This window comes from Galeopterus variegatus, unplaced genomic scaffold (assembly GCF_000696425.1).
Source record: "Galeopterus variegatus unplaced genomic scaffold, G_variegatus-3.0.2 Scaffold1092, whole genome shotgun sequence".
Taxonomy (NCBI): domain Eukaryota; kingdom Metazoa; phylum Chordata; class Mammalia; order Dermoptera; family Cynocephalidae; genus Galeopterus; species Galeopterus variegatus.
In genome coordinates this window covers 416,790-433,680 of record NW_007727203.1, presented here as the reverse complement: position 1 = coordinate 433,680, position 16,891 = coordinate 416,790, and the positions used below count along the sequence as shown (strand labels likewise).

General features: G+C 41.3%; 1 protein-coding gene across 1 annotated transcript in view; it reads left to right on the top strand.

Annotated features, from left to right (window-relative positions):
- The window catches only part of LOC103592121 (uncharacterized protein KIAA2012-like), a gene marked incomplete at its 5' end in the record, with an annotated part of 36,861 nt that extends 21,604 nt beyond the window's left edge, over positions 1 to 15,257 (top strand). Inside the window, 8 exons of the mRNA XM_008574720.1 lie at positions 4,217 to 4,307; positions 6,027 to 6,192; positions 6,935 to 7,049; positions 8,263 to 8,585; positions 10,471 to 10,673; positions 11,285 to 11,457; positions 12,468 to 12,687; positions 14,748 to 15,257. Coding sequence (XP_008572942.1) covers positions 4,217 to 4,307; positions 6,027 to 6,192; positions 6,935 to 7,049; positions 8,263 to 8,585; positions 10,471 to 10,673; positions 11,285 to 11,457; positions 12,468 to 12,687; positions 14,748 to 14,886 — 1,430 coding nt within the window. The remainder of the gene's footprint in view (positions 1 to 4,216; positions 4,308 to 6,026; positions 6,193 to 6,934; positions 7,050 to 8,262; positions 8,586 to 10,470; positions 10,674 to 11,284; positions 11,458 to 12,467; positions 12,688 to 14,747) is intronic.
- Positions 15,258 to 16,891: the final 1,634 nt, after the last annotated feature.

Genomic DNA, 16,891 nt, shown 5'->3' with positions numbered 1-16,891 from the left:
TGGAAATATCCAATAAATTGAAGATGCACATACCCTACAACTCACCAATTTCATTCCCAGAGTTATTTTAGATAAATTCTTTCTCTAAAGTAACTCACCTAAAAAGGCTTATTGTAGCATGGTAGTAATCATAAAAAGTTAGAAATAGTCAAAATGACCATCAACAGTAAAATGGATTTTTAAAACAACCGTCATATGTTTATAATCTGTCACATGTTTATACAAACTGTCATATGTTTATAAAAATTGTCATGTTTATTCAAAAACTGTCATATGTTTATACTGTACAGCAGCTTAAAATAAATGAATGAAAACTACATGTATTAACATGGATTAATCTCAAAAGCATAATGTTAAGCAAAATAAAGCAAATTGCAAAAGTTATATAAACGATGCCATTATATGAAGTTTTAATATGTAAAATAATGCTATATGTTGTTTATAGGTGCATTTTTATTTGTGGTAAAGATATAAAAGTATGTATAAGGACTGATAAATACCAAATTTCTTTACCAAAATGTGGACCAAATATGGAAAAATGTTAAAATTTCACAGAGCTAAGTGGTTCCATGAGGAATGATTATACAGTATTTTTTCTGTATTCTGAGTGCTTAAGAATTTTTGTAAATTTGTATAGATCTTTTTTTAAAGCAGTTAGAAGTTGTAAGTTATTATTCAAAGTACTGACAGTTTGTTCCAACACTTCCTAAGTATTAGGTTATTCTGCTAGGGGGCAGGGAATCACCCTTCTGTGGTCCACATCCCAAAACTGACAGGGTTTCAATTTTAATCAAAATGGTGAAATTACACCAGTGTAGAACCTCAGGTTTTGGGCAATACAAATGCGCCCTCTTGTGGTCTTATCATGCCCTGTCCCAAAGTTCAAAAGAGTTGTGAAAAGCAGTGAATGTCTTCAATGAGATAGTTTTTCTGGGTGAGATGAGCCATGTTAGGGAAAGAAACTCTCACAGAATTCCCCTTGTCACGAAGATACTTTGATCAGCTCCCACTGTCTGTTGATGTTTTGGTGGTGGTGGTGGTGGTGGTGGTGGTGGTGGCTGGTGGGTGGCGGTGGCTGGTGGCGGTGGCGGCGGTGGGTGGTGGGCGGTGGTGGTGGTGGGTGGGCGGTGGTGGTGGTGGGTGGGCGGTGGTGGTGGTGGGTGGGCGGTGGTGGTGGTGGGTGGGCGGTGGTGGTGGTGGGTGGGCGGTGGTGGTGGTGGGTGGGCGGTGGTGGTGGTGGGTGGGCGGTGGTGGTGGTGGGTGGGCGGTGGTGGTGGTGGGTGGGCGGTGGTGGTGGTGGGTGGGCGGTGGTGGTGGTGGGTGGGCGGTGGTGGTGGTGGGTGGGCGGTGGTGGTGGTGGGTGGGCGGTGGTGGTGGTGGGTGGGCGGTGGTGGTGGTGGGTGGGCGGTGGTGGTGGTGGGTGGGCGGTGGTGGTGGTGGGTGGGCGGTGGTGGTGGTGGGTGGGCGGTGGTGGTGGTGGGTGGGCGGTGGTGGTGGTGGGTGGGCGGTGGTGGTGGTGGGTGGGCGGTGGTGGTGGTGGGTGGGCGGTGGTGGTGGTAGGTTGTGGTGGGGGTGATTGTCTGTGGCTGGCAGGTTAAGGGATGGAACCCTATTATCAGCATCAGGCTCTAGCCAACTGAGCAACCGGCCAGCCCCCACATATTATCCAAAACAAAATAAACTCTGACAGATAAACTCTGACGTATAACCCCAAGCAACCTTTCCGGTTTCCTCAACCACATTGTGCATTAGCAATCTGTCCCCCTTCCAAAGTCTGGAGGTTGATGTGCCAGGCAGTGGATGCCACTGTGAACATTTGGGAGAAGCAGAAGGGAGCCTGAGTTGCAAAGAGGCTGGGGGGACCACCATCGAACACTGAAAAATGGAGTAATTATAGTATTAAGGGAAGGATGTAGTGGGATGACGGGCGAACGTTTTCTTTTCAAATATTTCTTTAACGGTATAACAGCTTCAGTAAATAAAATTGAGGAGAAATAATTCGTGCAAGAATGTACTGCTCAGTTTTTTGTTTTAGGTTTTGTTTTGTTTTGATATCTGTCTTCCTTACTAGAATTTAAGCTCCTTAAGGCCAGCATCTGTGTCCATCCCACTCATCACTGTATTCCCATCACCAAAGCACAATGCCTGGCATGTAGTAAATATTTGATAAATGTGGTAAATGAAGGAATGAATGACCATTTCCTCAGTGTAAATTGGTACAAATTTTCTGGGCAAAAATTTCACAGTAGGCATTGTGCCTCAACTGTACTTCCTTTTACAAGCAAAGATGTGGACAAAGAATAAACCTTTTAATAATCAAAAACATCCCTTTTAAGGATATTCTATGAAAAGTTCGTTATAGTTATAAAAAATTAGCCATATGAATTTTAAAATTACATTTGATTAAGTCAATTATCGTAGATACGTCCAAATAATGAAATGCTGTGCTACTACTAAAATAATTTTTAAGAATAATTATATGGGAAAATTGTAATAATATGAAGGTATATTAAAATTGTGTATACACTCTGTAATCAATTCTATGAAAATATGAGTATGTAATTACATGTGCATGAAAGTAAATACATGAAAATATTTGCAATAGTTGTATGTGGGTACAGTGAGAGCAGTGAGGTTTTTTTGATTCTGATTGTTTATACCATGTGCTGGCACTGATTTAGGCACTTTATTTGTATGAGCATATTTCTTGCTAAGTTTTTAAGCAGCTTTATTGAGGGATAATTGACATACAATAAATTGCCACCTTTTAAAATTGTACAATAAAATGTTTTTATGTATGTATATACCCATGAAACCATCACCACAATCATATTCTATTTTACATATATAGAATCATACCATGTGTACTCTACTTTGTCTGATTTCTTTCACTCACTATAATCATTTTGAGATTCATCCATGTTGAGTGTATAACAGTTCATTCCTTTTCACAGCGGAATAGTATTCCATTTTGTGTGTGTGTGTGTACAGGTTTTTATTCACCTATTGATGGACGTTTAGGCTGTTTCAAGTTTTTGACCATTACAGATAAAGCTGCTATGAACATTTGTGTACAGGTATTTGTATGGACATATGCTTTCATTTGTCTTGGGTAAAATACCTAGGAGTAGAGTAGTTGAATGATATGGCAGGTATATATTTAGCTTTTTAAGAAACTGCTAAAGTGTTTTTTTACGTGGTTGTACCATTTTAACATTGCAACCAGTAGTAGAAGAGAGTTCCAATTCCTCTATATCCTTGTCAATTCTCATCATAGTCTTCAGTTTTAGTCATTTCTAATAGTTATGTGTTGATTGTGGGGTTTTTCTTCTTTATGCTTTTCTGTGTTTTCCAAATTTCCTGCAATGAAATTTATCTTCCATAGTTAAAAAATTGTTTAAAGTAACTAAAATAAAAGGAAAGGTAGCTTGGCCCAATATGAAGTCTTGGTCTGGGGACTCTGCTCATTCTGTCAGAGCCACCCTATATGGTCTTCAGAGCACACAGTAGCGTGCTAGCTGTGTGGCCTGGGTAAGCCTTCCTCATAGGAAAACTTTTTTTTTAAATCAACTTGCTTTTCAATGTTATAACCCACACTGGGGTTTTAAGAAAAAATTTAAACACACATAAACCTCCCACTGTAACATATTATTTTCTTTTTCTCTTCCAGTCATTATCCATCCAGATTTTACTGAGTTCTAACACACTGTTCTGTAGTTTGTATTTTTACTTGTTACTATATCATAAATGTTTTCCATATTGCTTATTTATCTTTTTAACCATAATTTTTAATGTCAAATCAATGCATCATAAATTATTTCCCCAGTCTCCCTTTTTGAGCTATTTTTAATTTTTCATTATTAATAATGTTACAATAAATAAGTTGGTACAAAAAGTTTGTTTCTTCTTTTGAATTATTTCTTATAATACCCAGGAGGTAAATTTCTGATCAAAAGCTAGAATATTTTTCTGGCTCCTGATACAGACTGTTATATCACTTTCCCAAAGGATATTTAATGCTGACTTTAATGTCACTTGCCAAGTGCCAGCAGTGGTTTCTATAGTACTTGCTAACTTCCTACATATAACATACCTCATTGTTCTCATTTGCATGCTGTTGACTACTCACCAAGTAGACATTTTTCCATGTCTAATCTCCTCCTAGGATAATTGCCTGTTCTCCTTTGCTGATTGAGGATACTCCTTGTTTTTACAGACCCAGAACCAAGGAGTGTGACCCTTGACCGTGTCAATGCTTCCCTTGCTGAGCACACCCAGATCCCTGAGGCAGATACTGTGCAAGAGGTGTAAGCATTCAAAGTTGTAATGACACGGACTTCTTTATTTTGTTTTTCTTTATTTTTAATTGTTCGGTTTCTGTTTTTTTCTGAGAGGCATGAGGATTCTCAGCTGACAGCATGCTCTGACAGCTGGAATTAAGCAAAGATTCTTGGGGAGGATTATATTGTGATGTGTTTCTACTTAAACCATATTCTTCAGCTGGGTGGGCAAAGAATGAAGTTTAACTGAAACAGTGTGAAAGCAGCTTTTTCCATTTGTTCTTATATATGAGAGCTACAGAGATGCCTACAAAACTGAGCTCTATCAATTCAGCCTTGGTTTCTCTCTCAGCATTCACTCAGCTCTGGGTAAAATAAATAATACTAATACCAGTACTAATAATAAGTACTAACACGTATCGAGTGTTTCCTGTGTACTCACTGTGTGCTTACAACGAGCTCATTGATCAGCAGCTCAGCCAGTCAGGCCCAGTCATTTGACCTAAGCCCCGCTTTGGCAGTGGCAGCTGGGTGGTCATCCCTGCCTCCATGTGGAACTATAGCCTGTTGTGACCCATGAGCCCAATGACTTGAGAACCTCACCTGCCCAGCGGCATAAGGATTCTCTCCTGGACCAAAAAGCTTGTGTCCTGGACCAGGAGCAAAGAGAAGGACACTTGCATGAATGAGGTAGCTATCTGAGGAATTCCATTTTTTAATTTTTATATCTAATCCTTTTCCACAATGTATTTAAATTGCTTACAACTACCCACCACCACCAAAAAAGATGAAATAATCAAAAATTTTTTAAATAAAGAGGACAAAAAAACCCACAAACACTCCACAAAAGTCATTATAGTCATCATGACTAGATTTCATACTTGACACAGAGATTCCTGAACTTGAAAGAAAAAAAAAAAAAAAATAGAATGACACGATCAGGATTGTGGTTCTCATTTGCAGCATACCTGTTCCTCGGGGAAAATAAAGGTTTCCCTCGCACTAAATTCTAAAGGAGACTTCTGCTATGGGTTTTATAGAGTGACAATGAATGATTTAAAGACTCGTATATTTACAGGAAATTCCATTTGCCTCATTCAACAAATATTTCTCAGGTTTCCACAGTAAGGCCCTGTGCTAGCACAGCACAGAAAATATAATACCCATTTAGCTAAAAAAGAAAATGCCCAGAACCAGACCTGGCACATGGTAGCTGCTCTGCTGTGTGACTGAAATCCATGTGGTTGTTTTTCAGTGGCCTTTTTGCCCAGAGGGCATAAGCCAGTTATTCTCAGGACATAAAACTAACACAGCATAGGACCTTTTAGTGGCTGCATCTGATCAAGAATAGAATTCAGGGGCATAAAGAAATGGATGTATAGTTGCTTGTTCCTAAGACAATCTTTCTTAAAGGTCACTTTCTTTTTCCAGCTAAGCCTTTGATGAAAGAAATTTCAGCTAAATAATTCTATGTCATTCAATTAAAGGCATAAATATGCAATCCCAAAGAGGCAAACTATTTCTCCTGCCCTCTGAGTTTTAGGATTTACCATAAGGAAACCCCAAAAGTGAAGACCAATCTTCCTAATCTCCTTATCAGGTATGTGTTGAAGAAAAGAGAGTTAATATGTCAGATGCCCAGCACAGTGCCTGGCAGAGAACAGGCGCTCAAGCAGTGTTCATTCACTTGCTCTTTCTTTCCACCAGAGTTTTTAGTTTGGTCCCATTGGTTTTCTGTTTTCGAAGGGACAGAGATTATGATGTAAACCATCTGCACAGAGGACTTCCAGGACATGGGCTTGAGTCACCAGAGAGGATGGGTGCTGTGGATACATCTCGTCTTCCAAGAGAAAGAGAAGGGAAGACTGAACCAAAACTGTTTAAACAGCAGACACGAGCCACCATCAGTCATGTGAGTGTAAACACCTAGGAGCTTGGTCTGAAGGCCCTATCTAGATCCCATAAGGCTACCATGTACAGTTTTGTAGACTGCTTACTGTACAGAGCACCTGACAAAGTGGGGAAGTGGGAGCTTAAGTCCAGCCTGTGGTCTGCTCACCAAGTCTACACGACAGCATTGGTCTGCATCCTCCTGAAGGATGGGGTGCCCATTTCTAATCCCTACAAAGGTACGGAGTAGATAGCCATGGCCTCACTCTGCCATCTCTCTTAGGTGGAGCCTCCATGTTGTCCCAGCCCATGGGGAAAGCTGAAGACTGACATGGCTATGGTCATCAGCCTGAGGTTTCCCGAAGTTAGCAAATGATGCAGCAGAAAATAAAGCTGGCTTTGTTTTAGAATCATTAACTACTAATTGTGGCAACACCAGTCTATCAAATGTGAAAACTATTTCACATTGATCCAGTTCTGTAGACCATGATTTAGCATCAAAAAAAGCAGGCAGGCCATAAAGTGTATTTTCTTCCTCTTCCCTCCTATGACGTTATTCCTAGCAGTTTTAAATCAAAGACTGAATCTTTGAATCTCCCCACCAGCTCCACATTCTCGAAGACTTGCTCTCTTGCCTCATCTAGAACCCACACAGATTCCATTCTAAGCCATTCTGGTCATCTGGTTCAACATAATCTTCCTTTGATGGTTTTTTTTATTTCCTACATGCATCATGGTCCCTTTCCTTAATTTCTCACCTTTAGGAGAGGGAGTTGACTGACAAAGCCAAGAGAAAGAAAAGAACCGAGACAAACAAGACCAAAGCACCCAAAAGGGAGAGAGAAGGAAAGGTCTATGGGGAAGCAGGGGCCACTGTTGGTAAGAAAATGTGCCCACAAGGGACAACCCAGAAGACTCTTAATGGGGTTGGGGAATTGGTATAGACAATCAGCATGGATCCTACAGGAAAAAACTGTTGGAGTCTCCCTGACTACCACAGATAAGATGGTGTTGCAATGGGATAGAGCAGCGGGAGCCTGGAGACCTGTGATTGCCACTACAGAAGTGATGATCATAATAACAACAGCACAGTATTCAGTTCTTACTGAGTACCTACTGTATTAGGAGCTCCGCATATATGACCGCATGAAATCTTCACATCATCTCCATGAAGTAAACGCTGTTATTATATTCACATAGCAGTTGAGGCTCAGAGAGGTTGGGTGAATTACATAAGATCAAATAGATCAGAGATAGTAAATTGGTGGACTCAAGGTTTGTCCTTTCCTGTTTGACTCCCAACACATGCTGCTACCACTGTCTCTATGAACTAATAACTTTATCATAATTGGAGTATGGGGTAGTGGGAGCATTTGGGAAGGGGAAGGATGCAAAAAGCTCTGAATGGCCCTCCCAGCTACCATTTCCTTCCCAGTTCCCTGTGTAGTACCTTACAAGGAACTCAGATTTCTTGCTTCTGAAGATTTTCTTTACCCTAAAACTTACACCGATCTTTTACTGCCCACATGATTCAGAAGACACTCCAAAAAAATCAAATGCTGTTGGAAAGGACAACATTGGATACACTCCTGGGCCAGATCTGTTTTCTAGGTCTGCTTTTTAAACTCCTGCTGAGTTTACATTTTTGTAGCTCATGACTGGGGAGCACTAGCAGGACTGGGAAAAGGAAATACTTGTGGCCTCCAGAGTGAATTGAAGAAGAGTCCTTAGAGTATGGAAAGCTTCAACTTTGCCAGGTTACAAAAGCTGCACCCTCAAGCCAGACTCTCAGGCATGACTCTCCACCTGTGTGTACAGGTGTCCCCTCTGGAGAGTCTTGCCCCACCACAGGTCAAGTAGAACTTGAAGTAGGTGATGTCGAACTTTTCTAACGGCAAGACTACTGAATGACAGTTGATCCAAATAGGATAAGGCAGTTTCCTGTGGAACTAGATTCTGGGGGTGGGGCTTAGGAATCTGCACCCCAGGTGATTCCATTGCATGCTAAAGTTTAAAAGTTACTGAAATGGATGTATAGAAATCATATTTACTTAACTCAGCTATACTTCTGTGTCCAAATGTTCTCCCCCAGGAAAGGCAAAGGACTCACAAGCTGAAAAAAAATTAGAAAAAAAAACAGGAGCTAAAGGGAAAAGGACACAGAAAGAAAGGAATCTGGAGATAGCAGCAGAGCTGAATGGGCCTGATGTCATTAACTCTAAGGAAACAGAAGACATATCAGATAGAAGTTTCTTCCCTTCAGCCTCTATTGTAAATGACCCTTGGCTTTCTCTCAAACATGATGCTCAGGACAGCCAAGTTTCTATAGATGGAAGATCATCACCCCCTCAAGCTCTAACTGTCACTGACAACATGCAATCTGAAGACGAGAGAAGCCATGATGACCCTTCCAAGGTAGGATTTGATATTCTCACCTTGGCCAGGAGTCTGTCCTCACTTGGTACAACTGCTGAGGTGGGGAAAATTGCTCCTAATTATATTGCAATTACTGAAACAGCCCTACTATATAATGGTCTTATTTGTTCTACTTTGGTACCTTCTGACCCTAATAAGAAGCTAGACCTCCTCAAAGACACAGGGTAGCAAAGCCCCCCTGAAGTGAGGGGCATTCTGTGAGGCACCCAACATTGCCAGGGCCTGTATTCACCCCTTAAAGAGCAGGAAGTGGGCACAGCACCCATCTGCGAAAGGTGCAAGTCTCATCCTTACAGGGAAAGGTGGACGCTGGCTGTCAGAGCCAAACACCTAGCCTTGACTTGGCCTGAACTCGGCCATTGCTTGCCTCCCAAAAGCTGTGGAAATTCCCTCTTTCCTAATCTGCTTTTCTGTGGTGCACAGCTGGACCAGAAGTAGCTTACACACACATGTCAGCTTTTACAAAGTGCTTTTTCACATAAGAGTCACTTTGTTCCAGGGGCCCTAAGTCTAATGTGGAGGTTTGTAGAGAAAAACTGAGTGTAAGATAAATTAGCCTTCAAAATTTCTGCAATTAACCAAAAAGAATACCATACAGATACATCATTTCTCAGTAAGACTAATACAACTAATTTTTCCTCTGCTGTTGGAACAAATCACTATTTCTTCCACTAAGATGAAGTGCTGAACTACATTTAGAGATCTTGTACAAAAAACAAACAAAAAGTATCTTTAAACACCACAAACACACATATAGCTAAGCCACTGTGGCTAAACTCTCGTAAGTTACATGTGCATATGGTATACTCTGCTGAATCTCATTTTATCTTTACAACTACACTTGTGAGCCAGGTATGATTACTGCCATTTCACAGACCTAGAAACTGAAGCTAGACTTAAACTCAGGTCCTTTGAATCTAAACTCGGATCACTATTTTAAGTTATTATCTATTTACTTATTTTCTAGCACATGGTCTTCCAAAAAGGATTTCAGGAAGATTCTCTTATTGTTCTCAATCCCTCCCAGCTGCCTCGATTACAGAATTCTGCACTGCACAACAGATTTTAACCTGTGGGCAGAACCTTTCTGAGCCTGACAGATCATCAGAGTTTCTTAGATTTATTGTTAATCCACAGTACCATGCCACCTCTGCAAAAGCTAAAAAGCAAGGTTTCACTCCAAGTTGAATACAGAGTTCCCATGAGTTGCCTCTCAAGGTTCTCTTGATGAGAATATTTCTGACTGAGAAGGAGGCATTAGGGAGAAAAAGAAAGCTACAACAATCTGTACATTAACTGAAAGTATAATCTTTCATTGAAAAGGTAGGTTTCTATGGGTTTAAAAGTGAGTCTGACCCATCTACACCTAAGATTGCCCCTGGTAAGACAGCCTCTATCTAGAACCTGTGGTTCCCAGCCCTGGCTTCATATTAGAATCACCTGAGAAACTTTTTAAAAGCATCAAGGCCTCCCCCTAGAGATTTTCATTTAATTGGTCAGGTGGGGTCCTGGCCTCAAGTAAATTTTGAAAGCTCCTTGGTGATTCTAAAATGCAGCTGGGGTTGAGAACACGAACCTACAATGTACTGGACATTATGTTGGCTCTTTCATTATTTCAATTAATTCTGGTAACCATATCATGAGGAAGACAATATCAGGAAAATTAAGTTGTGACCCCCAAATCCCAAAGCAAGTAAGAGAGAGACTTGAATCCAGGACCATTGGACCCCAAGGTCCAAGCTGGTGGCAGCAGAGTTTATGCGGCTGTGGTCAGAGTGTGGAGTCTGCTTGGGGTGGAGAATGGCTCACTGCTGCCAAGACAGCCCCATCTGTTCCTGGCACTAAGAACACTCCGGTTCTGTAGGCCCTCCTCGCTAAGAGGGAGGAGGAGAAGGCTTCTCGAGACTGGCTGCGAACAGAGAGGGCCGAGATGAGGCGGATGGAGGTGGAGAGGAGGAGAAGGGAGCAGGAGGAACAGAGGTGGCTCCAGCAGGAGCAGCTGGAAAGAGCAAAGAAGATGAAGGAAGAGCTGGAGCTGGAGCAGCAGAGACGTGCAGAGGAGATCCGGTGGGTTGGGCCACCAGAAAGACTACGGCCATGTTAGGAAACAGAAGGCAAGGGTGGGTTCTGAGGCTCATGCCCTGAAGTGAAACAGCATTATGTCATTTTTCTCTATCCTCAGGTATCCTAGGAAGAGATAAGATGCATGTCTTGACCATAAGGGTTACTCAAGACAGATGTTCAGGGGATCTCCTTGGGAAGGCTTTCAGATGCAGTTCAGCCAACATTTGCTGAGCTCCTGCCATGCTGTCTGCATTGTGCTAGGCCCTTTCACAGGCTTTGACTCTAATTTAATCTTCACAAAACCCTGTGAGGCAGCAGTTTCAAAATCCATCTAATAAGGATGGAAAATGAAGCTCTGAGAAACGAAGGCCCCTACCCCAGAGCACAGAATTGTGCTGAAACTTCTAGCTTCTAGTTCCAGGCCCATTGTGTTCTCACCTCTGCTCTTCAATCCTTGGATTTCCAAATCCTTGGAAAACCTGGCTTCCTCAGAATGGGATGCTCCCTGTGGCCTGTGGGCACAAAACCTCCAGCCAGGGAGCTGCCTGTTGGCTTGTCTCACAGGATGCACCAGCATTTTCTGCCATTTCCCTGATCATCTTGTGTTTTCTCAGCGTGAGGAAACAGAGACTCGAAGAACAACAGCAGCAGCACGAGGAGAAGGAGAAAAAGCAGCAGCTCCAGTTGCAAGCGGCCCAGGAGAGAGCCCGGCAGCAGCAACAGGAGTTCCGGAGGAAACTGCAAGAACTGCAGAGAAAAAAGCAGCAGGAAGAAGCCAAGAGGGCTGGTGAGGAGGATTCTTGAGATCTTTGTTCATCTCTTTGGGACAGAAATTATCCCATTGCAGGTGTTCATTTATTCCTATCCTAGGCCTTAGGGTGTGAAACACTCTAAATGTATGAGCTAATTTTTTTCAAAGTGATTATTATGTAAGACTATAGTGAGTTGATATAGAAGCTCAGAATAAGAAAGGAAAGACTCAGGGCCGGCCCGTGGCTCACTCGGGAGAGTGTGGTGCTGGTAACACCAAGGCCACGGGTTCGGATCCTATATAGGGATGGCCGGTTGGCTCACTGGCTGAGTGTGGTGCTGACAACACCAAGCCAAGGGTTGAGATCCCCTTACCGGTCATCTTTTTTAAAAAAAAAAAAAAGAAAGGAAAGACTCACTTGTGGAAATGACACCGGGTCCCACTCTCAATTCAGTATTCTCCTGAACTGGAACCTTGCCTATCTCTTTGCCCTTGGAGCATTGCTCAGGAGATACCTAAATTGGAGACACAACCCTCCTCCTGCTTCCTTCCCTAGCAGATGGAAACAACAAAAGACATCTGGATAGCTTCAGGGCAGACTTTCAGGTGCAGATGTGTGAACTCTATCCAGCCTCACTTTTGAGGAAAAGGTAGAAACTTCACTGTGACCACTTGCTGGTTCTGGCTTTTTAGACTGGTCAGTCTGACTGAGTAAGCACCAAGTTTCTCTAAACCCTGACCTGACACCCCTCCCCCACCAGCTGCATACCACTCCATGAACACACAAGGCTCTGGAAAATACTTCCCCAAAGATTTGTATTAATTGTATGGTGCATTGCACATAGTAGGTGCTTGATAAAGGATTCTTAAATTAGTAAGTTAACTCCCAAGGTAATCCCCACAGAGGATCTGGCAGCCTGCTGGCAGATAAACTGCAGAATCTCTCAAGGGGAGTCCCTGGGAATCACAGACTTGAGAGTTGGATCAGAAAACTGTTTTCCCCAGTAATAAGCCATGCTGAGCCTACCCCTTTTTCTTTTCTGCAGAGGCAGAAAAGCAAAGGCAGAAGGAATTGGAAATGCAGTTAGCAGAAGAACAAAAACGCCTGATGGAAATGGCTGAAGAAGAACGAATAGAGTACCAGCTGCGGAAACAGGAAGCAGAAGAAAAGGCTCGACTGGAGGCAGAAGAGAGGAGGCAAAAGGAAGAGGAAGCAGCAAGGCTGGCTCTGGAGGAAGCCATGAAACAAGTCCAGGAACGAGCCAGGTACTGGACAGTGGGGCAACAGCTGCCACAGAGATTGTTCAAGGGCTTGACAGTCTGGTGCTAGTGCTAGCCTTGTACTGCCTTTGCCAGTTTTCCCGCCCCCCCATAAGCATGGTTTGGAAGACTAAAACACAAAGAATGATTCTTTTGCTGCAAACGTCACACGATTTCTTCATGGCTTAGAACATGTATTGAAGCTGGAAGGGAGTTTAGAGATTATCTATCTCAATCCTCTGGTTTACTGATGAGAAAAGTAAGTCCCAGAGGAAGGATCTTGAATCACAGCAGTATAGCGATTTAGAGGCAGTGCCAGGACCAGATCTAAGACCCCCTGATTCCAAACCCACTGCCTTCCTCAATATTTATTGAGAGCCTATCATGTGCCAAACACTGTTGTCAATACTGGGAGTTCAGGAGTAAACAGGATAGACAAGATTTCTTCTCTTGTGGCATTTATGTAGTAGGGGAAAAGGCGAGGGTTGGGGTGGGGAGACACTCTAAACAAATAAAAATAAAGAGTTTCTTTTTTTTAGCTAGCAATAAATGCTATGCAGAAATTTTTTTTTTTTCCTTTTTTTTGTCTTTTTTCGTGTCCGGCAACGGATCGCAACCCTCAGTGTCGCACCCGTACCAGACCGGGACCGGCAACGGGATCGCAACCCTCGGTGTTGCGGCCGCACCTCGCTCAGCCAGTGAGCGGGAACCGGTCTGTATGTGGGATCCGAACCCTCGGCGGGAGCGCCGCCGCACTCCCAAGGTACAGTGCGCCACCGGGCCGGCCCAGAAAATTTTTAAAGATGTTATAGGATTGCAGGAAGCTTATTTTAGGTTGTTGGTCAGGGCAAGTCCTCTAAGAGGTGTCACATAAGGTAAGACTTGAATGATGAGGAGTTAGCCACATAAACAGTTGGGAAAAAAATATTCCAGCAAGTAAATAGTAAGTGCAAAGGTCCAAAGAAAGAAATGAGTGGCATGTTGGAAGAATAAAAGAAAGTCAGCATGGCTGGAATGAAGTGAACAAGGGGCAAAAAATACTTCCAGATGAAGTTAGAGACACAGGCCAAGACCAGATCTAATAAGGGCCTTGTTAGAAGCACAGAACCAAAGTCATCAGGGACTTTCCCTCCTTATACTCCTACAATAATAATGATGATTGCATCTCTCCGATAATAGACTTTGAGTAATGTGGTTTCAACTGCCTTTAAAACTATGTCCTCTATAGTTGCGACATCATGAATTTCCTTAGTGAGAGCAATAGTAATTCCTCCTTAGAACCATCAAAATAGAGGGTAAAGAGGCACAACCCAGGAAATCGTGTGATTCCAACCTTAACTGTAAATAGTATTCCCCTTGAAATGTATTTTCCACAACTTAAGCTTAAGCTAATAAATACTCTTTAGGGGACCAGAAAGAGAAGGCAGCCAGAACAACTCTCAATATCAAGGTTTTCTGCTAAACTTGAGTTGTTCCTTGGACTTTCCTTAGCTGTTTCGTGAACTACAAAATGGATCATTAGGAAAGTCCTGATTCAATTTCAAAATTATGTATTCCATTTTATCATAGCAGCAGGTTCCTAAGTATTAAGACCAAAAGCAAGCTATTGGAGTTCTAACCTTCCACGAACAGAAAACTGACAGTCATCTGAGTGGAGCAGAAAACCAAGTAACTGAAGGGGTGGAAGGATAGAGCCTCACTCCACCAAGGGTTAGGAGAACTTAATGCCAAATGGCTTTACTTCATCTTCACTTGCATGACATTAGCCCAGGTATTTTAACTTCTCTGGCCTGTTTCCTCATCTCTAAAACAAAGGAGTTCCTTCTAGCAGTACAAGTTTAACTGTGAATTATGCTTTTCCTTTTACTTTTCCAATAGGAGGCTCATGACACCCTAAACCTCATATGTAGTTATTAAACAAACACCGTGATCTTACACTAGAACGTTAGATCAACAACTCCAAGTCTAACTGATGATTATTCATAAACAAGTAGAACTTTGGATATAAGGACAATTTCTAGGATGCTTAATCATTGTTGGAACTGGGGGTGGGGTTGTCTCCTTAGGCAAAAAGCTGCTTTGGAGAAACATCTTCGTTTCCATCAACAACTCCATAAGGAAGCCAGTGGTATGCAGTGGACACAGAATATTTCCAGACCATGGATTTACTCTTATTTCCAGTTCCTACCAACACCCAGGCCTTAAGGCTAGAAGAAGACTAAAAAGTAAGTTGGTAGGTGGTGACAAAAAAAAAAAAAAGAAACTTCCTTTTACAACAAAGTTCCATCCTGAGCCCAATTAGTTCTATTTCATCTGGTTCACCTCAACCCACACCTAAGATTTTCTCTACTCTGGAACCTCCATTCCCATTACTTCTTCATACCACTCACACTTCATTCAACCCAATTAAACTCTTATCTCACCTAAATCTTTTATGTTTTCTAGAACCATATAAATCCAGAAGCTGATGCCTAAAACTGCCCATGATTTCATAATTTCAATTTGAAACACTAACATGGTCTTCTTAGGATAGTCCAAGTATTTAATTTGTCAGTGTGTCTGAAAGAGTTGTAGATAAATGGAAATTTTGTAATGCAATATATTCATATATTAAGAATTTTATTATAAGTCCCTTAAAGCGAAACCACAACCACTTCCTTCTAAGAATCTAAAATTTAATGTGTATTTAGAAGATATGTTTGCAATCACTTGATAAATGTTCATTTGAGCAAAATGAGCTGTTTTGTGAGACTATTCTTACATCCTCAAATTATAAGTTCTAGAGCTGCACTGTTAAATAAGGTAGCACCAGCCACCTGTAGCTATTATCAACTTAAATTCAAACATTCTTCAGTCACAATAGCCACATTTCAAGTGTTCAATGACCACATTTGGCTACTGGCTACTGTATTGGTCAGAACAGATACAGAACATTTCCATCATCACAGAAAGTTCTACTGGACAGTGTTATTCTAGAGTCCAGAAAATGAACAAATCTTGAATTTTTGCTAACTGTGCCTTGAAAAACTCTCATAACATTTCCCCATTTAAAAAAATCATGCTGACTTTCAGGAAGAGATTTGATTAAATAATTTATCTTTAATATCTCTCTAACATCCCTTTTAACAAAATATCATAGAATGATCATTAAAAGGGATGAAAGAGCTTTAGCAAACAAGACATATTCGTATAAAAGGATATTAAATCAAGTACTATCTAAACCTGAATTCTCCCGCAAATTTCCTTTGGCTCTACTTTATACATCACTGTCCATAGCTGAAAAGCTTAATATTTACAGGTAATTCCTTCCAATTTCTTATTAGTGCTCATAGTATTTGCTTTCTGCAGGAATTGCACCTCTATGACCCAGAAATCAAGCTTAATTTGAATTCTGTAATACTGTGTTATCTGGGCTTGCTTAGTTAGATTTCATGCTTATTTTAACTCATTTTATGTAAAATTTATTAGAAACAAAATGGCCAAGACGCTGGATAATATCAGTCACAGTGAATTCAAATATGTCATTTAAACTTTTTCTCAAGCCTGTCAACCCTACTTGCACATTCAATCAATTAACCGTACTTAATCAGATAAAAAAGGAACATCTCAAATAATTCAACCAAAAATAGAATGAACACTCAAAGAAAACATCCTTGTGAAGGAAATTACCATTACTGACTTTATTTTCTCCCTTCATTTACAAATTTAGGATGTCGCAATCAAGCACCACAGAAGAGTGGCTACACTAAATGTTATTGAAGGTCCCTTCCAAATCTGATGTTCTATTAAATTTTTGCTGTGAAATGCCGATTTTATCAGCACATCAAATAAGCACATTTTTAAGTTAACCATAGCAGAGTGCAATGCGTCTAGAAGAATCCAATAAACTAAAAACAAGAAAATTACTTTCCCAGTAGCTAAGCTTCACCACCTAAATGCTGAGAGACTTCAGAGACTTAGAGACAAACAAAACTGAGATCCCAAACTACATATTCAAGCATTCTCAACAGCTCAAACAGCCAATCAGATGTTATTCAATATTGACAGAAATATCCAACTTATGAGGATTTTCTAAAAATGGGCCTAATTCCTAGTCACTACTTAATGAATATAATGACAAATGCCAGGTGACAGTCCAGAAGCTCTAATTTACACAATACAAATGATTTTTCAACTAGGATCAAATACAAGAATTTAAAAGATCGAGCCA